General features: G+C 39.1%; 1 protein-coding gene across 2 annotated transcripts in view; it reads left to right on the top strand.

Annotated features, from left to right (window-relative positions):
• NIPAL2 (NIPA like domain containing 2) overlaps positions 1 to 22,917 on the top strand; it is a 131,203-nt gene that overhangs the window by 103,171 nt on the left and 5,115 nt on the right. For both annotated transcript variants that reach the window (XM_027849869.1, XM_027849870.1), the window contains exons 6-9: positions 6,709 to 6,805; positions 14,866 to 15,001; positions 16,780 to 16,868; positions 22,074 to 22,137. In XM_027849869.1, coding sequence (XP_027705670.1) covers positions 6,709 to 6,805; positions 14,866 to 15,001; positions 16,780 to 16,868; positions 22,074 to 22,137 — 386 coding nt within the window. The remainder of the gene's footprint in view (positions 1 to 6,708; positions 6,806 to 14,865; positions 15,002 to 16,779; positions 16,869 to 22,073; positions 22,138 to 22,917) is intronic.

Here is a 22,917-nt window from a genome sequence, read left to right as displayed (position 1 = left end):
TACCCCAACTGTAAAATGAAGAGCTGGACTAAATGACTTGTCAGGTCCCTTCCAGCTCTAAATCTGCATGCTGACTCTTAAAAGTGATAGGGGAGAGGAAAGAGTCATAGATAATTCAGAACATTGAGTCAATAGTAATGCCCTTGTCAGGAATGGGAAACTCAGGGGAAGGAGCCAATAAGTCTAGCTTGGGACATGTAAAGTAAACGGCTATTTTTGTTGTTTTTCAATTGACTACTGGCATCTGAATCTAACAAACCGCTACTTTTAAAGTTCACTAAAAAATGGCTTTTCTTTTTTCTTTCTGCAAAAGAATGTTATGGGTCCCTGCTTTATTTTCAGACTGAATCCATATTCATTGAAAAAATAATAAGCACCTACTAAGCACAAGGCACTGTGCCAGATGCTAAGTATATAAGGCCAAAATGAGAACTAGGGAAACAAAGAAAAGGAGAGGAGAGAGAAGAGAAGAGAAGAGGAGAGGAGAGGAGAGGAGAGAAAGGAAAAAAGAAAGAAAAGAAAAAGGAAGGAACACAGAAACAAAGAAAGAAGGAAAGAAAGGGAAAGAAAGAAAAAAGGAAAGAAAGGAAAAAGAAAAAAGAAAGAAGGAAGGAAAGAGAGAAAAAGAAAGAAAGAAAACAAAAGAAAGAAAGAAAGACTGGTTCAGGGGATTTACATGGGTGGCTGAGAAGGAAGATAATTTGAGGAGGGGGTGATCACCAACAACCAGGGCAACCAGAAAAGGCCCTTAAGAGGTGGCAGGTAAAGCTGAACAGCCATGAAGGAAGGTAGGTATTGTAAGAGACAGAGGTGAGTACAGAACGCATTCCAGGCAAGGAGTACAGCCTGAGCAAAGACATAGAGACAGGATATGACCTGCCAAATTCAAAGTACAGCAAGTATTCTATTTGACTAGAATATAAAGTATGCAAAGAATAATAATGATAGCTAATAATAATAGCAATCCTAATAATAGACAGGAGATGGAATGCCAATTTCAAGGAATAGAAAGTAGGCTAGTTTAACTGGAACACAGAAGGTGTGAAAAGCAGATATGTACCATAAGCCTTGAAAGGTAAGCTGGAGCCAGACTGTGAGGAGCCTTAAATGCCAAGTTGAAGAGTTTGTATAGTATTCAGAGGAACTCAAACGATCTAACATTGATTGTTGTTAAGACAGCTAATTTCTCAGCAGCCTCAGTGTCTTATCACTCCTTTTTATCTGAACTCCCTTCTTTTTTAAATATAAATCTAAATTCCATAATGTGCTGTTTGAACATTTGTGCTTCTTATCATTTAAATGGAGATATTTTGCTGGGATTCATTGAAAATATGTGTGTATAAATATATAATATATAAAAGAGGAGGGGGAAAGAAAGAGAGACTGAGAGACAGAAAGAAAGAGGGAACTGGAGAGGAGAGAGAAGGAGGAGGAGGAGGAAAAGGAGGAAGAGGAGAGGAGAGGAAAGACAGAGACAGGAGAGAAGAGAAGAGAGGAAACAGAGACACAGAAATGAGAGAGAGTGAGAGAGAGTTCAATAGGCAGTAGGAGCAGAGGGAGAACATTCCAAGGAATAATGTGAGCAAAGACAAAGGGGAAGGGGAAAGCACAGTATGTGTCCAGGCAGTGGTGACTGGTCCAACTTGGATGCAACATAGAATATGTGAAGGGTAGTAGAAAGACTAGAAGTCTCACTTTAGAGTAGGAACTGCTAATAGGTGGACTGTGGTCCAGACTTGGACCTTAGGAAGAGACTATGCATTCTATATGTCCATTAAACTGGGAAGCTACATCAAAATATAGCATCATCAAAGACTTTGGGAGGAAATAGCATCTGTGAATGTAGGCTTACTGAAGAGCAGGGTCTGCAATATCTAACCTTACCTCCCTAGCACCTTGCTCAGCTCCTTACTTTAGACACTTAGTAAATATTGGTTGTGGTTGTTATAATTACTGGTTTTCCTTTTAGATTTCCAAGATGGAGCACAGCAATCCATCATTCAATATTTAAAAAAAAAAAAATTCTGTCCTTAGAAACTACAAAATCCAGCGCCTTTTTGATATTGACATTTTTAAAGAAAAAAAATCTGGAGGGTGGAGCCAAGATGGTGGAGGGAAAGCAGTGACTTGCTTGAGCTCTTCCCCCAAACCCTTCCAAATACCTATAAAAAATGACTCTAAACAAATTCTAAAGCAGCAGAACCCACAAAAAGACAGAGTGAAACAAATTTCCAGCCAAAGACAGCCTGGATGGTTGATCGGAAAGGTATATCATGCCGGGTGGGGAGAGGAGTGCAGTGCGGCGTGGGCGCGCAGGCCACAGCGACCCTGGACTGAATCGTGGGCAGCTGTGGCAGTTTCCAGACTTCTCAACCCACGAACAACAAAGACAACTTAGAAGGTCAGTAGGAAAAGTCTGGAACTGTGGTGAGAGAAGGAGCTAGGTCTCAGCTGTCCCTGGGGCCACAGCTGTTTCTTGAGCTTCTGGCCCACAGACTGAGGGGGAATTGAGTGGCTTATCAGAGGGGGCTTGCAAGGATCTCTTTGCCAGTACTGAGGCAGGAATCTCTTGCTTTACCGGTGCTCAGATCTGGGTCACAGTTCTGAGGGGCGGTCCTGGGGCGAGGAGGAATGCTAGTGTGGTGAAGCTTGTTGTGGCGGCGGAGAAAAAACACCTCGCCCCTTATCATAGCACCTTGGAAGAACTGAAAATTTACAGGTACCTAGAAATATCCATGAAAACAGCTGTATAAACCCCCAAAGCTTGGGACAGTACATTCTCCACATTGGAAGCAGACTTTTACCTTAACAAAGGGTTTAAAACTCAAATAATTGGCTTGGATCATGAGTAAGCAGCAAGAGTCAGACTATATTATCTTACTTTGGTGACAAAGAAGATCAAAACATACAACCAGAAGAAGACAATGAAGCCAAAGCTCCTACATCCAAAGCCTCCAAGAAAAATATGAATCAGTCCCAGGCCTTGGAAGAGCTCAAAAAGGAATTTGAGAAGCAAGTAAGAGAAGTAGAGGAAAAACTGAGAGTTTTGCAAGAAAATCATGAAAAACAAGTCAACAGCTTGCTAAAGGAGACCCAAAAAAATACTGAAGAAAATAACACCTTAAAAATAGCCTAACCCAAATGGCAAAAGAGGTCCAAAAAACCAATGAGGAGAAGAATGCCCTAAAAAGCAAAATTGGCCAAATGGAAAAGGAAGTCCAAAAGCTTACTGAAGAAAATACTTCCTTAAAAATCAGAATAGAGCAATTGGAAGCTAGTGACTTTATGAGAAATCAAGACACTGTAAAACAAATCCAAAAGAATGAAAAATTAGAAAACAATGTGAAATATCTCACTGGAAAAACAACTGACCTGGAAAATGGATCCAAGAGAGAGAATTTTAAAACTATTGGACTATCTGAAAGACATGATCAAAAAAATAGCCTAGACATCATCTTTCAAGAAATTATCAAGGAAAACTGTCCTGATATTTTAGAACCAGAAGGCAAAATAGAAATTGAAAGAATCCACTGATCACCGCCTGAAAGAGATCCCCAAAGAAAAACTCTTAGGAATATTGTAGCCAAATTCCAGAGTTCCCAGGTCAAGGAGAAAATATTACAAACAGCCAGAAAGAAGCAATTCAAGTATTGTGGAAACACAATCAGGATAACACAAGTTATAGCAGCTTCTACATTAAGGGACTGCAGGGCATGGAATATAATATTCCAGAGAGCAAAGGAGATAGGATTACAACCAAGAATCACCTACCCAGCAAAACTGAATATAATCCTGCAGGGAAAAATAGTCATTCAGTGAAATAGAGGACTTTCAAACATTCTTGATGAAAAGACCAGAGCTGAATAGAAAATTTGATTTTCGAATACAAGACTCAAGTGGGAACATGAAGAGGTAAACAAGAAAGAGAAAATCATAAGGGACTTATTATGGTTGAACTGTTTACATTCCTGCATGGAAAGATGATATTTGTAACTCATGAGACCTTTGTCAGTATTAGGGTAATTGGAGGGGAAAAAATTGTATGTACATATATATAGAGATAGATAGATAGATAGGTAGATAGAGGGCACAGGGTGAGTTGAAGATGAACGAGTCATATCTGGAGAATAAAATTAAGGGGTGAGAGAGGATTATACTAGGAGAAGGAGAAAGGGAGAGGTAGAACGAGGTAAATTATCTCACAAAAAAAAAAACCTGAAAAGAAAAGGTTCTTACAGTGGAGGGGAAATGGGGGAAGGTGAGAGGGAATGAGTGAATCTTATTCTCATAGAATTTGACTTAAGGAGGGAATAACATACACACTCAATTGAGTATGGAAATCTGTCTTACCCTACAGGAAAATCGGGGGGAAGGGGACAAGAGAGTAGGGGGATGATAGAGAGGAGAGAAGATTGGGAAAGGAGGCAATCAGAAGCGGGTACTTCTGAGGAGGGACAGGATCAAAAGAAAGAATAGAATAAGTGGGGGGCTGGGATAGGATTAAGGGAAATAGTTTTTCACAGCATGTCTACTATGGAAGTGTTTTTCATAACTGCATATATATAACCTATATTTAGTTGCTTGCTTTATCAATGAGGGTGGGTGGGGAGGGAGGAAGGGAGAAAATTTGAAGTTTTAAAAACACATGTTTAAAAAAAATGTTTTCACATGGAACTGGGAAATAAGAAATACAGGAAATGGGGTATAGAAATCCATCCTGCCCTACAGGAAAATTGAAGGGGAAGGGGATAAGAGAAGGGGGGGAGAGATAGAAGGGAAGGCAGACTAGGGGAAGGGGTATTCAGAATGCATGCCATCTTGGGGTGGGGGAGGGGCAGATGGGATGAAAATTTGGAATTCAAAATCTTGTGGAAGTAAATGTTGAAAACAAAAAAATAAATAAAAATTACAATTTTAAAAAAAAGGAAAAAAATCTTATCCTTAGCAGTGGGGATTGTGGGGGAGACCTATTGGCATTATTAGTCATGCTTAGAGTCAGCTGCTTCCAGAAACCTTTTTGCTGAGAGCTATATGACCTCATGTCTTATAAGGCAGTGTCTAACCAAGTTCCAGTACTCACAGGCAACTTGAATAATTCTTCAAATTATAGGAATTCATGTTTTATTTATATGAAACCACAGTGGGGACACAGCAGGACGAGTGACGTATGGAGAGTTGATAACAACTACCCACCAGAAAAAAAAGGAAAAATAATTCCATCACAGGAAGTACTCACTAATCTGCATGCCAGATTCACTCATCTGTCACCCCCGGAGTGAAGATGTAAAGAGAGTTGGTCTCAGAACCGTATGCAATGGTGCATGACTGATGTCTGCGGCTGTCCTGTGGGGCTGGTGCCTGAGTGATGCTTGTTTGCAACTTCAGTGTTGGAGAAGTGGAAAGCCAGTATATTATGGAAAATGAGGACACAATTTAAAAGGAGTTCTATATTAATGATTGATGAGCTATAGGGAGACGGGGACACCTAATGTTTTCATGACAGCATGAGCTAAAAGGCAAAGAGGTAGGAGGTTAACAAATGGTTTCCTGATGCTCTGCTCTATTACATTAAATTAAAGGATTACAAAGTAAGGCCTATAAGGAAAAGTTAAAAGAGTTGGGGTCATTTAGTTGGGAGAAAGGAAGATTCAAACATAATCTGATAGCTGTCTTCAACATCCCATACTCACATAAAAGGTTTTGAATGAGAAAGATTGACCTATTGTTTTCCATGCCCATGAATAATCAAGCAAAAGGAAAGAAACAAATTAAACCAGAATGATTTAGGTTGAACCTAAGAAAAAGAACAAGACTAGGGTGAAAAAAACATTCCAGGTTGATGTGTTTTTTTCAACCTAGAAAGTGGTTTAGACATCTTGTATAAAGAGGGATAGATTTGGAGTAAAAAAAAACCTAGGTTCAAATACTGTCACTGCCATTTGGGCAAGTGACTTGTGTGACCTTTCTCGGCCTCCATTTCTCATTTGTAAAATGAGAGAGTTGGACCAGATCAGAAATTCTTAATCTGAGATCATAGATTTGATGGAGAGGAAAAAATTTACACCTTTATTTTCACTAACCTCTAGGTGAAATTTAGCATTTCCTTCAATTATTTAAAAAAGGTATTCTGAGAGAGGACCCATAGGCTTCACTGGACTGCCAAAAGGAGTCCATGACTCAAAAAAGATTAAGGATCCATAGATTAGATGATCTGTAAGGTTGCTTCCTGCTGGAAACTCTATAATCCTGGAATGGAGATCCCTTAAAGTTCTATTTTTCTATCTAAACCCTGATCACTCTATCCAATGTGCCTTAAGGTTGATAATTTTTTCCCCCAAGGTTAGCAGCATCTCTTTCCTCCTGCCCCCTCAAAAAATGAAATAAGTTGTTTTCATTTATAAAGGCCTATAAATGGGGGTGGGGGAGGTTAAAGTAAAAAAAAAAATACAAATGAAGAGAAAAACATTTCACAACAGTAAGAAAATGTATGGTAATAGTTATTGAGCAGTTTGGTTTATTAGGGAATGAGTTAATTTTTCTTTTTACACAAAAGATCCTCAATAAATCAATCACTTCCACTTTGGACTGAAACAGAGGGAGATGACAAGTGGTTATACAGCCCAAAAAGAGAGATGTGACATTTCAAAGACTTTGAGTAAAACACACATTCTACTCTTGAGTGGCATAACCTTTCCCTTTCATTTCCAGATCTTAGAAATATTAATATTCTGCATCCTGTTGTATTTCTATAAAAGAAAGGATACGAAACACATTGTCATTTTGTTGACACTTGTGGCACTTCTGGGTAAGAACTTTTCATTCATTTTCTTATTCTATCTTCTAAACCTTCCATGAGGTCACATACTAGGTTTTATTGATGTTTTTGTACAATATGCCTTAAGGAAAATTCTCAGTCATGCTACAATGTTTCAAATCATTCCATTTATTACTGTTTTAAAATAATTCTAAAGTTTACCTATTACTGCAACTGATTAATTTAAAAAAAAGATTTTAGTATTTTTTCTTGTATGTTATTTCTGATTGTATTTGGGTAATTCGTGGTCTTTTGCTTTTTTGAAATACTAAATCTTTTTTTAAGATACCATATCTTCTTAATAGCAAGTGGTATAATTGAAATTTTACGTGGCAAGAAAAGTTATCTACAACGAGAAAGGAGCTATGAATTGGTCCAACCATTCTGGATAATGGTTTGGAATTGTAGAAGGAATCAGACAATCCCACTAGTGGGCAACAAGAAAGTCAAAGAGAAATAAAGGCTCTACATGCTAAAATATTCATAGCAGCACTTTCTGTGGTCGGAAAAATTGTTTTAAAAAAAGTATCCATAAACAAAAGGATCCCTCAACTGGAAGCTCTTTTAAATTAGGGTTTGCTTCATTCTTTGTGTTTGTATCACTGGTGCCTACTACAGTATCTGTCACATAGTAGGCATTTAATAAATGTTTATAGTTGAATGAAAGAATAACAGAACAAACAGTGGTATATGAATATAATGCAATAGCATTGTAAGAGTAAGAAATAATGAATATGAAGAATTTAGAGAAACATGGGGAGATTGACAAGAACTGATACAGAATGAAACAAGCAGAACCAGAACAATATACACAAGGATTTCATCCCTCTCCATAAAGTGCTTAGCACGGTGCCTGGCACAGAGTGGGTACTTAATATATGCTTGTCCCTTTCCCTTTCCCTTCCTTCTCCTTGACCACCTCTTCCTTTCATGTGTTAGATCCCCTTTTAAAATGTAGGCTTCTCAAAGGAAGGACATGTTTTACTTTCTGTATCTGAATTCCAAGCATTTAGCATGTCTGCCATGTAAGGGGGCAGCTATGTGGCACAGAGGATAGAGCTCTGGCCCTGGAGTCAGGAGGACCTGAGTTCAAATCTGGCCTCAGATACTTACTAGCTATATGACCCTGGGTGAGTCACTTAATCCTGTTTGCCTCAGTTTCCTCATCTGTAAAATGAGCTGGAAAAGGATGTGGCAAACCACTCCAGCATCTTTGCCAAGAAAACCCCAAATGGGGAGAATGGGACACAACTGAAAAACGACTCAACAACAACAAGCCTTCTATTGGGACCTTGAACAGATAGCAGCCCTTCGGATCGAGCTTGTCTCCTATTTGTGTTGGTTGCTATGGAAACAATTGAGTGGAATTTTTTTCAGCACTACACCCAGCTAAGCTAGTAATCAGGAGGGAGAGGGAGAAATTTAGAACAATTTCCTTCCCAAAAGAAAAAAAACTGCAAAGATGAGAAACCTGATTGGTGGCCAAATGGTTAGAGTGTTGGAACTTGAATCAAGATAGCCCTGAGTTCAAACCCAGCCTCAGCCACATATTAGCTGGGTGACCTTGGGCAAGTCACTTAGCCTCTGTCTGCCTCAGTTTCTTCAACTATAAAATGAGGATAATAATAGTACCTACTTCCCAGGATTTTGTGAGGATCAAATGAGATAACATTTATAAAGTGCTTTTCAAGCACTATGTAAATACTGGAAATCATTATCATTGTGGTTACTAGTTGGGTGAAAGAACTAAGTATGATAACCATTATTCTGCTTTAAAATGAGGTGAGGGTGGGTACAGAGAATGAGAAACGGGCTTTCTATCTGATCAAAATTCTAGAAAGACCAACAAAATAGCATTCTCATTAACTCAAATACTCTAAATCTCATGAAATGGAGTAAAGTCACTGGCAAGTGAGAATAGTATCTAAAACAGCTTTTTCTATGCCAAATTATTTCAAAGCCCTAAAGAGAGAGACAAATATGGAGGGCCTAATGCCAAGAACAGTAATTGGGGGGGGGAGGTCGGAGCATGTGGGGAATGCGTTCTACTGCAGCTGAGGGGAAAATGAGGCTGCACAAAACTGTGATTGCCACTGTCAAGGATTAGTGAGAAAAATTCAACCACTATTTATTAAAAACTTGGCACACACAGGGTACGATGTTAGATGCTGGGATCACAAAGACAAACATGAAACCATCATTGCCACAAGGAGTTTACATTCTCCTGAGAGTGGGGAGAAATTGCTTCTCCTCCCGACCCGTTCAGTTGTTATAATTACAGAAAGTAAGAAGGAGAAAATGGCTAATGATTGGAGGAACAAAATACCTAGCATATCAAGAGAAATAATGAAAAAAGGTAGGAATGTAGGAGGGATGGCACTTCCAGACCTCAAATATATTATAAAGCAGCAATCATCAAAACCATTTGGTGCTAGTTTAAAAGAAAGAAAAGTAGATCAACAGTACAGACAAGCCATGGAAGAATCTGAAATAATTGAACTCAGTAACTCCAGCATTTGATAAACCTAAAAACATAAATTACCTAGGAAAGAACTTCTTATTTGATAAAAACTACTGGGAAAAATGGAAAGCATTCTGGCAGAATATAGGCCTAGACAAACATCTTACAACATATTCTGCAATAAATTCAAAATGGAAACGTGACCTGAATATTAAAGATCATACCAGAAAAGAGAGAGAGAGAGAGAGAGAGAGAAGCATATTGTATATCTTTCACAGCTCTGGAGAGAGGATGACTTTTTAGCCAAACAAAGAATGGAGACCATTACAGAAGAGAAAATGGATAATTTTGATTACATGAGACTGTCCTGCCTTGGACACTTATTAGCTATGTGACCCTGGGCAAATCGGCAAGGTCTGGGCTTCAGCTTCTCCATGTGTAAAATGAGGGGGTTGGACTGAGTAACCATTAACACTAGAAAGTCCCTTCCGACTCTAAATCTTTGACCCTAATAAAGAAGAGAAAAAGCCCAATCTGGAGGTCACTAGAACAAAATGCTGTAGTTTTTCCCTTATGCAAAAGGCTTTCTCTTTCAGAGAACTGACCTAATTCATACATGGATCACTGTGCCCATCTATGTAAAATGGGTTGGAAAACTAACTTGGGAAAGGAAATGTAAGGGCTCTTCTGAATGGGCAGTGCAAAGTTCTTTTTCCTGTGCTCCCTTTTCATGTAAAGTGAGAAATAATTATCTTTTCTGAACCATAAAAGAAGTAAAACTGGTACACTGTGGAATGGATGCAAGCCTGGTTTCTATCTCAGCCAAAAACTACTATGAAGGCAATATTTCTTTTCCCCAGTCTCTTTGATTTATAATTAAGAGTTCAAATCCCAATAAAAAAAATGATTATTTTTTTAACTCGCTGTGGGTGAGGGCCAAATTGTCATCGGGTACTGTTATTTCCCACAGGAACTTCCCAGAGCCTAAGATCAAAAAGAAAAAAACATCTTCTGACTTCCTTCAGTGACATACTGTAGCGGGAAGAGCTCCCTCACTTTAATATTAAATATTGATATGAGATTTGTCATGCTTGACAAGTCATTTATTTCTCATCTCCATTAATGTTTGGAACTTATGAAATATTTGTTCCCAGGGAGAGAGGCCCTTCTCTTGTTAGCACAGAAGACAGAGGGCTCTCACTGAGCAAGCACAGGGATTTACTTATTTGGATGCCTGAAATGGACCAGTTTTGTTTAGCTATGGTTATCTAGTGATATTTTCACAGCAACATCCTGGCATTTACCAACAGAACAGATGACAATCTGTTGCAGCTGCTTTTGAGGAACTTAGCCAATAAGCATTTAATAAGCACCTACTGTATGCCAGGCACTGTTTAAAGTGCTAGTTTAAATCACAGTTTAGTAATTTTAGATGGCTCTAAGGTCTGGGAATACAAGCAAAGGTAAAAGACTCAAGGAGCTCATGGTCTATTGGAAAGGTAACGTGTAAACAACTATATACAAATAAAGTGTGAGTATGTGTGGCCTTTTATGTATGGGCTGTATGAATGAAACAAGAGACATAAAATAAGATATGTATTTACGTATGAAGAAAAAAATATATATGAGATATATATGTATGTAGATATGGAGTAGGGCTTACATTCACACACACATATATATACATATGTGTATAGATATATATGTGTGTGTGTGGATATAAACCTTATCCTATATATATGATATATGTGTGTGTGTGTGTGTGTGTACATATGTATGTATGTGTATGTGAATGTAAACACTATCTCAAAGCCCACTGGTATTAAACCTTGTCTCAAAACCCATTGGTATAGGACTCTCTCCTCACTGATGGAGATGAATGATGAAATATACATGTATATATATATATATATATGAATGATGAATTTTATAAAGAGAAAGAGAGAGACTATACATACACACATACATACATACATGTGAATGTTAACCCTATCTCAAAGCCCACTGGTATTAAACCCTGTCCCAAAATCCATTAGTATAAGACTCTCTCTTCATTGATGGAGATGAGAAATATATACGTATATGTATATAGGAATGAATTTTATAAAAAGAGAGAGACTATACATACACACATATACACATACATGTGAATGTTAACCCTATACCAAAGCCCATCAGTATGAAATTTTCTCCTCATTGGTGGAGATGAATGTCCTGTCCTGTGTGAGAGGTAGGGAGGAGTTGTCAAGAGCAGGAGAACTCCGGCCTTCTTCAGTCTTCTTAAGGAGGTCATAGGGAGCCATTTTCCCCCAGAAGAACAAACCAGCCAATAATGTTAAAAAAAATACATCTTTTAAAAAAATTATCATAGGCACATTTTACTTCATACAAGAAAAGATGATTAGTTTGAAACATCAAAGGGAGCATGAAGAAAGCCAGGTAAGGGAAGAGGGGAAAGGGAAGACAGCTAGGTGATACATGGATAGAGTGCTGGACTTGAAGTCAGGAAGAGCTGAGTTTAGATCCTGCCTCAGACATTTACCATGAACAAGTCACTTTGTGTCTCATTTTCAATTTCTTCCTCTATAAAAATGGGGATAATAATAGCATCTACCTCATAGAGTTGTTGTAAGGATCAGATTATATAACATAATTAAAGTACATTGCAAAATTTAAAGTTCTATATAATGCTATTATTATTATTAATTATTATATTATTAGTGATTAGATATGAAATAAGGATACTTTCAATGGATCATGTCTGGACACATAAGGGCCTAGCCTTTGGTGCCTTGATCTTTTAGTTCGGGCAAGAGGAAGAAGGGGAGCAATAATCCAAGAGAGAGGTGCCATCTTGCCTTGGCATTCAGCTTACACCATGCTCTTGGTCACTCTTAGCTCACCTGAGCTGTTCCACATAGAAGGGCAATTCCTGGATATCAAAGAGGACCAGGAGATTTGGGGAGGGGGGAATGGGCAAATTCTCAGTCACCTCTGATTGGTTCTCTACCTCTGCTGTAGTAAGCAGATTGGCACCAATGAACTGAGGCTAGAAGTGTCTAAGAAAGAAAATGACAGGTTTGAGGGGCTCTTGAGAAGAAGGGCCAGGACAGGAGTACCAAGCAGGACAAGGCATCCCTAGAATGGAGGCAACCTGTTGCAAGAATGACTAGCTTTCTCCCTAATCCCCTCTTCCCATTCCCTTAAGCCAGAGGTTTCTAGCCTACCATTAGATATGAACTTACTGTAATGGTTGGCAGATTCAGAAGCATATAGCTGACTTTCAGTCTTCTCCACTCGTCTTTATTTGTTTCACTGTTTAGTTTTTCAGTGTAGGCTAATGGCTATTTGCTCATTAATTTCGCTTGGACTACCCTACTTTTCTCATCCCCTTCTTTCATTGTTTTTCTCCTTCCCCGTCTTCCTGTAATTATAGTCTCAGTGTTGGTCTTTCATCATTAAGGCTGGTAAATTGGCATGTTGCCCATGGATTTTTTAAAGTCATGAAAATTACACCACCCTGTCTGAATTCCTGATTGGTTACATCAACATCCCTCCAACTCAGCCCTAGTACAAAGGTCACCAACCATTTTATCTGATTGGTGCCCTGAAACAAATTATTTTAAAATAACTTTGGCATAATAATGTAGGCATCTTGAACTCAACATGCCTGAAACAGAACTCATCATCTTCTTCCCCGACTCCTATCCACTCCAAACCCTCTTCTCTTCCTTACTTTCACATTTCTACGGAGGACATCACCATTCTTCTATTCACCCAGGTTTCAACTTGGGAGTCATATTCACTGTTCTATCTCCTTCACATCCTGTGCTCAACTCAAATACTGTCTGCTACAAGAGGCCTTGCCCTGTCCCTACATCCTCTTGAGCCTTCCCTTCTAAAGGTACCTTCCTTCTACTCTCTCTGTGTCTTGTACCTACCTATTCATTTACATGTCATTGCGGTATGTAAACTTTTTGAGGATGGGGACTGGTTTTGTGCTTTGCCTTTCTTTGTATCTCTAGTGCTTAGTGAACTGCCAAGAATATAGGAAGTCCTTAAAAAATGCTTGTAGGTGGATTATTGATTCATTTTCTACAAAATCTCTCCATCTGTTCCCTTCTCTCCTTTCACACAACCACTACCCTAGATCAAGCCCTCACCATCTCTGGCCTGGATTGCGATAGCCTCCTAATTGGTCAGTCAGTCAGCAAACATTGTCCACTGTGCACTGTGCCAAGCATTCAGGGTACAAAGAAAGGCAAGACTGGTCTCCCCACTTATATTCTCTTCTCTCTCATCCATCCTTCACATAGCGGCCAAAAGCACAAGTCTGACCATGGCTCTCCCCTGCCTCTGTTTGGCATTCAAAGTCCTTCAGAACCTGACTTCAGTCATCTCTCCAGGCTTCTTGCACTTTGCTCACCTCCACGTACTCTTTCTTCCAGTCTGGCCAAGTCACTTAACGGCCATCTGCCTCAGTTTCCTCTAATGTAAAAAGGGGGTAATAATAACGCCTACCTCTAGGTATCATTGCGAGGATCAAAATGTGATGTTGATGTTGTTGTTTGTCCTTCGTTCTCAAGCAGGACCATGACATCAGGAAGATGATGCCATGACTTGCAAGTGAATATTTATAAAGTGCCTGGCACACAACAATTAATAATAATAGCATGTATTTACATTGATGGACATTTATTTATATTTGCATATTTATTTACATAATCCTTACTATGTGCCAGGTATTGTGGTAAGCCCGAGTTATAGTCTCAGAGGGAAAACACCAAGATCAAGGAAGACTAGGAAAGGCTTCTTACAAAGTGAAACTTTAGCTGAGACTTGAAGGAAAACAGGGAAACCAGGAGGAGAAATGGGAAGGAAAGTCAGTAAAAATACTCAGAATTGGGAAATAAAGCGTCAGATGTGAGGAACAGCAAGGAAGCCAATCAATTGATTGTATGTGTAGGGTAGTCAAGTATGAGCAAACTGGAAAGTTAAGAAGGAGCCAGGTTATGAAGAGCTTTAAAAGACAAATAGAGGATTTTTATATTTGTTCCTGGAGGTGACAGGGAGCCACTGGAGGTTTTTGAATGGAGGAAGGGGCAATACACTTGTACCTGTGCTTTAAGATCAATTTGACAACTGAGTGGAGAATGGATTGGAGTGGGGAGAAACTTGAGATAGGGTGATGACCTGTACCAAGATGGTGGCAGTTTCAGAGTCAGAAGAGAGAAGGGGATGTCCACAAAAGATGTTACAGAGATAGAAACAACAGGACTTGAAAACTGATTGGCAATTGGAGATTTGAGAGAGTGGGGAGTTAATGAAGACGCCTCGGTTGTAAGCCTGGGTGATTGGGAGCGGGGTGGTACCCTAGACACTAACAGGGAAGTTAGGAAGAGAGAGTTTGGGGGAAATACAATGAGTTCAATTTGGGACAGGTTGCGTGAATGAACAAATGGAATGAACTAAATATAATTGGATCTGACCAGTTTATCATCCTAAAATACCAATAGTTTGAGAGGATTGTTTATAATGATAATAACTAATACATAATAAAATGCTTTGTTTTTCTTTTCTTGTTTTTCAGCCTCCTTGACTGTTATTTCGGTGAAGGCAGTCTCAAGCATGGTTATTCTCTCTGTGAAGGGGGAAATGCAGCTAACCTACCCTATCTTTTATATCATGTTCGTCATCATGATGGCATCTTGTATTTTTCAGGTCAAGTAAGTCAGCTCCTAAATCTCTACTAGTCTTTCAGTATTCCTTTCTGTTGCTCTGCATTTTGATGTGTGTTGACTACACCTAATGACTAAAGTGAGGTATAGCTAGCCTCTTTCCATGTTTGTCAAGCTCACACGGCCTGCCATTCTATCTTGCTTTGTCATTCTCATCTAGTCATAAGGGGCTTTTCTCTCTCTTTCTAAACAGAAACTTAATGTCTTGTGATTTTTAAAGTGCTACATAATCCAGTTAAGTGCACTTTGATGTTTTCCTGATGCTCTTTTACTTGTAATTAATATCCATGTTACATGTATTGTCATTAGCAATAAATCACAGGAGTAAGTATACATCCAGGGATTTCATTCTAAATATAGGAAATCCATGAACCTTTCACCTTCGTCTCTTAGCTCGTGTTCATTAATTGCCCAGAGATGGAAGAAAGCAGACATTTGGCTGGGAAGGAAATCCTTTCATGAGAACTTTTGTCTTCCACTAGAACTAACCTTGTGCTTGTCAGCCACTAAGTGATTATTGCATGGTATCTAGTAGTGGTGGCATTACACATTTAAAACCTCTTACTTCTTTCCTCTCTCTCTCTCTCTCTCTCTCCCTCTCTCCCTCCCTCCCTCCTCCACATCTTCCTCCTTTCTCTTTCCTTCCCCTCAATTGCTTTGATCCATTCTCCCCTCCCCCCACCCTTTCAAAGCATGATTACTCCTCTGCCTGCTACGCTCCCTTGAATCAGCCATATGGTCTATAAAAGAAGTTTTATGTTCCCCCAAAAATGTCACACAAAAATAACTTCTCAGTGGTCTAGCATCAGCAAATTCCTATGCCAGCTGGGGAATATCAGGCCATGTTCAGAGAGAAAGAGAGAATTTCCTTGCTCCACTTTATACATTGGCCCAGCTGCTCATTCAGTAGATCTCCCTTCTAAACAAGGGATATTCTCCTAAGATGACTATTGAGCATCCGTAGGAGGAATTTGGAGAAACCCAACCTTTTGTCACTGTTGTTTTACTTTTCATTTCCTTACCAAAAAAAAAAAAAGGCAGCTTTTAAAGTGTAAGTGGAATTTCTAATGAGCACAGACATCTAGAAAGCCTGTCCCTGTATTTTGCTATTCTCTGTCCTGTTCACCTTTTCTTCTCAGTAAATCAGACAGACAAACTGGTATATTGGGTAGAAAGCTGCCCCATCTAGTGCCAGCCCTATACCCCCCACCCCGCTCCCCAGCCTTGATCCTTTGGAAACCTTAAAGGAGGGATTCTTCATTCACAGAGTGCCACAGAAACCAAGCAAGAACTGAAATTTGTGTTAGCGGTTGAAGGCAGTGGGAGGCTGTGCTATTCACATATGCTCTACAGCTGGAGCACTGATCATTGTTTTTGAAACCCTAGACAAGTCTTTGACTTCTCCATCTTCTTCTTGGCATGAGGCATGTCAATGGGCAGTCCGGCTATTCCCAGAATCTGATGTCTAACAGATCCCATTGCCTATCCTGATGTGATACTAGCTTGAAATACTTCCAACTGAAACTTCTCGTGGCCTCTGAACATGATTAATTACTTTTCATTATTGCTGTTGTTGGTTTAAACAGACCATAAAAACTGACATCTGATCTCATACATCAAATGCATATAGGCTATGACCGCTGGTTTGGAATGCTCTGTTGGTATATTTCTCTTTGTAGTTATGGCTGAACTCCATGGACTCCTTAAAGTTCTCCCTCATACCAAATGCATCTTCTCTCAGAGTCAATAACTGTTTTCTGTTCTAGGTTTCTGAACCAAGCCACACAGCTCTACAATACAACCACAGTTGTACCATGGAATTACATATTCTTCACTACCAGTGCCATTATTGCAGGTAGGCATCTGGATTGTGGACATTGTATATAAACAAGCATTTATTTCATTTATTCAGTTTCATTGGAAACTTTGTTAGGCATTAAGGAGGATACAGTGACCAAAGAGGAACACCCCCTGCCCTCAGAGAACTTATGTTCTCCTGGAGGTCATATACTATGTTCAAAGACACTACAAAGTACATAGAAAGTCATGCTAAGTAATTCCAAGAGTTAGAGGATACTGACAACTGGAGTGGGGGAAGAGGGGACCCTGAGTTGTTAGGATAATTAATAGTCTGTGTCTGAGGATTGAACTTTGCACTGAAATTCTGATGCTCCAAGGTCAGTTTGGGTCCTTTCTCCATTGCTGCTGATGACAATCATGGCATAACTTAATGGATGGTCTTCAAGAATCTAATAATTCTTTGAGGCAGAGGTGAGGAAGAGGCATCTTCCAGACATGGGCTATGATCGAAGGAAAGGCACGAAGGTGAGAGGTGGAATGTCACAAACAGCTAGGAGGCCAGTTTGACTAGAAGAGGAAGTACATGAAAGGGAATCACAAACACCAGATAAGCCTGGAAAGGTAGGTGGGAGCCAGATTGTGAGGGCTTCTAATGCCAGGCTAAAGATTTTGATTAAACATGATTAAATAATTTCTCCAAATACAAGTTTCTTTTGCTCTTGACTGAAAAGTGTTGGTTATTTGTTTGTTTTTCATGACTAAAATAATAATATGAGGAAAAAATAATATAAAGTTAAGAAACTTGATCCAAACCAAAATTCCATATATTCATTCAGCTGTAGTTTTTCTAAGTTTGACAATAGTGGCTTGTCCTATTTTTTTTGGCCAGAGGTGTACCTGCCACATCTGTGTTTCAGGGGGATTCATCTCCCAATGCAAAGTTCATGCATTTTCTTTGTGTGTTGTGATTTCTCTATTTTTGAATTGGTACAATCATTTTTGCAGTGTGACAGATGAGGGTGGCTTGCCAACGAACTATGCTGAGGAATAATTAATTAATAGTCTTCTTCTGAGGGTTGAACTTTGCACTTCAATTCCAATCCTTCAAGCACCTGTGATTAGTTTGGGTATTCTCTGCATTGCTACTGATCACAATCCCTCTATAATTTAATGGATGATCTTCAAGAATTGCTATAGCCAGAACATTAATCCCCTCAAGGCCAACCAGATGGTAAACCTCACCAAATTTATTAAAGCTAGTCTTCAGCCAACTAAGACATCCATACAGCCTTTCAACCAGGTCAATGCTCCAAACCACTCCACTTTGGTTATATTGGCCCAGAGCTTACATTATTGCTGTTAGCATTCAAGAACACAAGGCCACCTCCACAACAGTAGGAGGCATGCTGGTAGAATTTTTGTGAAGAATCTGTACACTAAATGAAGGAAATAAAATAAAGGTCTAGGATACTTCTAACTTTAGTGTGACATAGTGGCTGGTACACCAGCCTTAGACTGAGATAGGCCTGAGTTTAAGTCTCAGGTCTGAGACAGTACTGATGGTGGGAGCTGGGAAAGACATTTAAGTACTCAGTACTCTGGGCAGTCCTCTAAACTCCAGAAAAGGTATTGACCCACCAACATTGGTAGATGGAATTTCTTCATCTGGGACTTCTTTATGCCAATGAAATCACAGGTCCAGTCCTTCTCCTTCTCCCCTAATATTTTGTTCTTATTGGGAATTTAAAACTCAAAGAATATAACCAAAAAGACTCACTCTCTCTTTCTCTCTCTCTCCCTCCCTCCCTCCCTCTTTCTCTCTCTACCCTCCTTTCTCTCTCTCTCCATAAATATGTACATATGTGAGTATATACGTATATATACACATAGATAAATATAAATACATAGCTCTCTAAGTTTTACAATCTGAGGGAAAGAAAGAAATAAGGCCATCATCGTTTATGTGTATGTTACAAAATGTAATATTAATGTGCACAAGAAACTTTACTTTTTTGTTGGAGAGAAAGTACAGATAGAAAGCTTAGTTTACATTAATGGGAAAGAGGCTTCTATCCGTTCATGTCAGGACTGGACCATCTCTGCTCAGCAAATCAGTCAATCAGTCAACCAGCATCCATTAAGTGCTTACTATGCTGAGCCCTGTGCTAAATTCTGGGGATACAAAGAAAACCAAAAATACACAATTCCTGACCTCAAGGAGCTCACATTCTAATAGAGGAGACAATATTCTCCTCTCTTCAAACAATTCTGTAAGTAGAAGATAGGTGCAGATTAGGTGGAAAGTCATCTCTGAGGAAAGGCACTAGCAGGGGTGGAGAGAGAAGGGAGGGGAACACTGACAAAGTTCTCCTGTAGGAGATGAGATTTGAGCTGAGTCTTAAAAGAAGCCTGGGAAGCCAGGAGGCAGAGGTCAGGAGAGAGTGTTCCAGGCCTAAAGAATGGCCAGTGAAAAGGCAAGAAGGACAATATTTTTTGAATCTTAGAGTATATAGAAGAGAGTAAAGTATATAACGTTGGAAGGCGCCAAGTTATAAAGGGCTTTAAATGCCAAACAGAGGCTTTTAAATTTGATCCTGGAGGCAATAGGGAGTCACTGGAGTTTACTGAGGAGGAAGATGATGTGGGATGACATCCTGCACTTTAGGAATCATTTTGGCAGCTTTTATAGTACCAATCAATTGGAAGGTATTATTAATAGCTAGAAATTCCTAGGATTAGTAGTAACTAGCATGATTTCACTAGAATGGAGTATAGGGTACTGTTGGCCAGTTTCCCATCACAAAAGTATCAGTTTCACCAGAAGCTATAAGTCACATGCCCTCTGAAATATATCAGCCCTCTGGTATATTTTATTTAATTTCTATTTAGCTCCTACCTTATGCTTAGCACTGGGTTTGGTACTGTGAGAGGTACAAAAGTAATATTGGACATGGTACCTACTTGTAAAAGAGCTTATCATGTAATTTAGGCAATAACTAACTCACATGAAATTAACAAACAGCATAACATGAAATTAACAAACAGCATACCATAAAATTAACAAACAATACAAAAAATGTTATTCAATGTTAAATTGTGTGGTATAACTGAAAAGTTTGGTAGACATTCAAAAAAGAGTAAGATAATCAATAAACACTTATTAAGCTTCTAAAAGAGTCAAAAGCCCATCTCTGCCCTGAAGTAACAAAAAAATCCAATAGGGGAGACATTTTGCTGTTGTTTGATCATTTCAGTTGTGTCTGACTCTCCGTTGGCAAATATACTGAAGTGGTTTGTCATTTCCTTCTCCAGCTTATTTTACAGATGAGGAAACTGAGGCAAACAGGGTTAAGTGGCTTGCCCAGGGTCACACAGCTAATAAGTGTCTGAGGCCAGATTTGAACTCAGGAAGATGAGTCTTCCTGACTCCAGGCCAGGCACTCTATCCACTGTACCACCTAATCACCCCTAATGGGGGAAACAACAAATGAACAGATATGTACAAACAAGCTATGCAGGAAAAATAGAAAGTAATTAAAAGAGAATTTAAGGGGTTGGGAGAGGCTTCCTATAAAAGATACGATTTTAATTGGGACTTGAAGGTAGCCAGAGACGATTAAGGACTAGATAAGTCAGAGGATTCATAAAGGAGGTAGTACTTGAGATGGGCCTGGAAGAATGGGTAGTATTTGAATGCACAGAAGGGAAGGGGGACATTTCAGGTTAGGGGAGTAACATAAGAGAGGAGGTGATCCTGAGCAGTGAGGAGACTGGCTTGATTAGATCAAAGGGTGCATATTGAAGATTTTTGGAAAATAATGTTGGGTGGGGCACCAGATTCCATTGAAATGCAATTCAATTTAATTCAGTTCAGTTGAAAGCATTAAGTGCCTGTTTTGTACACTGTACTTCCTAGGGAATACATAGAACGAAAAAAAAAATCAAAATCCCTACCCTCAAGGAGCTTACATTTAGTTGAAAATGATACAGCAGAATTTTAGATATAAATGCAACAACATACAGAGGCACATTTCATTGAAAGGTTTTGAATGGGGAAGTCCCAATTGATGAAAGTAACATTTAAGGAAGATTAGTATGGTAGCAATATGCAGGGTGTAGACCAAGTAGGCTTGGTCTAGGGTTTGGGCAGTGAGAATAGAGAGAAAGGGATGGTTTTTTAAAGCAAAAATAAGCGGATTTTGATGATTAATTGAAGGAGAAGTGTAAACTAGAGAGAGATTCTGAACTATTTGAAGACAAAACCTTCAGCCAGATCAAGACATTCCTATTCTCAAGCATTCACATGAGTTATGCATAATGAATAACAATTGTAATGTGATACAATGTGTATGTACAGTTGAAAACTCTCCTATGTGTTATCTTCCCCAATTCAGCAGTGAACTCCTTTGGAAACTGGAACACTTTACTTTCCAGTTTGTATCCAAGCAGTGTAAGCAAGTGCACATAGCACACACCTAATAAATGCTTTTTCATTCATTCATGTGTGTGTATATATACATATGCAAGGTGAGATTTTCTCTTCTACTTTTAGAATAGGGACAGGAGAAAAGAGAAGAGTGACTCAAGAGTCATGTGGAGGTTCAGAACATCCATGCCTTCTATCAATATAGACAGCTAGTGAATGGTGCAGTGGGTAGAGTGTTAGACTTGAGATTACTTCAGATCTGGCCTCAGACACTAGTTGGATAACCCTGGGCAGGTCCCTTACATTGTTTCCTTATGTGTAAAATGGGGATTAACAAGAACACCAAGGTTGTTGTGAAGAGAAAATGAGATAATATTTATAAAGCACTTTTATAAACTTTGAAGTGCTCTATAAATGTTAGCTAGTATCATTATTATTATAGTCAAAATACCAAAACTATATGACAATAAAGCATTAAAATTATAGAGTTAGTGATCAACAGGGCAGTTGGGTGGCACAGTGGATAGAGTGTGGGACCTGGAGTCAGGAAGACCTGAGTTCAAAACTGGCTTGATAGTTTCTAGCTGTGTGACCCTGGGTAAGTCACTTAACACTGTTTGCTTCAGTTTCCTCATCTGTCAAATGAGCTAGAAAAGGAAATGGCAAACTACTCCAACATCTCTGCCAAGAAAATCCCAAATGAGGTCACAAAAAGTCAGACCCAACTGAACAACATTTACTTAAAGCCAATGGCACGATATCATTTTTTAGAAATGAATCCTGTGCAGCTGAAGCTGAGATATATAATTCTTTTTATTTTCAATCCCATTCTAGGAATCATATTTTATCAGGAATTCCTTGGGGCAGCCTTGTTTAGTTCATTCATGTACCTTTTTGGGTGAGTATTCCAAAAGCTTACTAAAAGCTAACAAATTGAAAGGAAAAATTCCTTTTTGAAATACTTGAATGTGGAATCATATTCCTCTCATTTATATTCTTGAGTACCATGTATGTGGTATGGGTGCTATACATGTAGTGTAGGATATCTTAGCTCTTAACAGAAAGATTTTTTAAGTCAGCATCCCAGGCATTGCTTTGGCTAGGAGACATGTCATTAAAGTATTTGTCTTCCTGAGGACTTCGGGATAGTCAGGTATTTTCTGTTCTACCATAAGCTAAAAAATCATTCTTTGGTCCAGTCCATGGCCCACCTTCACAACCTGTATCAGACCCACACAAATCCCCAAGACACTCCCTAATAAATGCTCCAGGTATCTTGTAGGACCACTCGTGCCCTCAGGGCCACCCAGACTGACAGAAGCAATTATACTGAGGCAGGCTGAGGGTTAGGGCTTGATAATATTCTATATTGGTACAGTTCTGCTGTTTCCAAAGTCCTTTGATATGGGACCCCACTGTGTGGGTTTAGTGACTATAATCCCTAATACTCATCCCCACCTAAGAAGATTGGAAGCCCTAAAAAAGGCCCTACATTGGCATTGAGCTCTTGGAAATAATTGGCTAACTAGCAAGCATTTATGAGGCACTTACTCTATGCCAGACACCACGCCAGGCACTGAGGATAATAGACATAAATCACGGTGAACAACACATAGAACTTGTTCGCTCATACATGGCAATGATGGCTTTCTGACAGTATACTCACTTGATCTTAATT

Source organism: Vombatus ursinus, unplaced genomic scaffold, assembly GCF_900497805.2.
Source record: "Vombatus ursinus unplaced genomic scaffold, bare-nosed wombat genome assembly UNPS02008961.1, whole genome shotgun sequence".
In the NCBI taxonomy this organism is placed as follows: Eukaryota; Metazoa; Chordata; class Mammalia; order Diprotodontia; family Vombatidae; genus Vombatus; species Vombatus ursinus.
The sequence above is the reverse complement of the archived record's forward strand: the minus strand, read 5'-3'. Positions and strand labels throughout refer to the sequence as shown.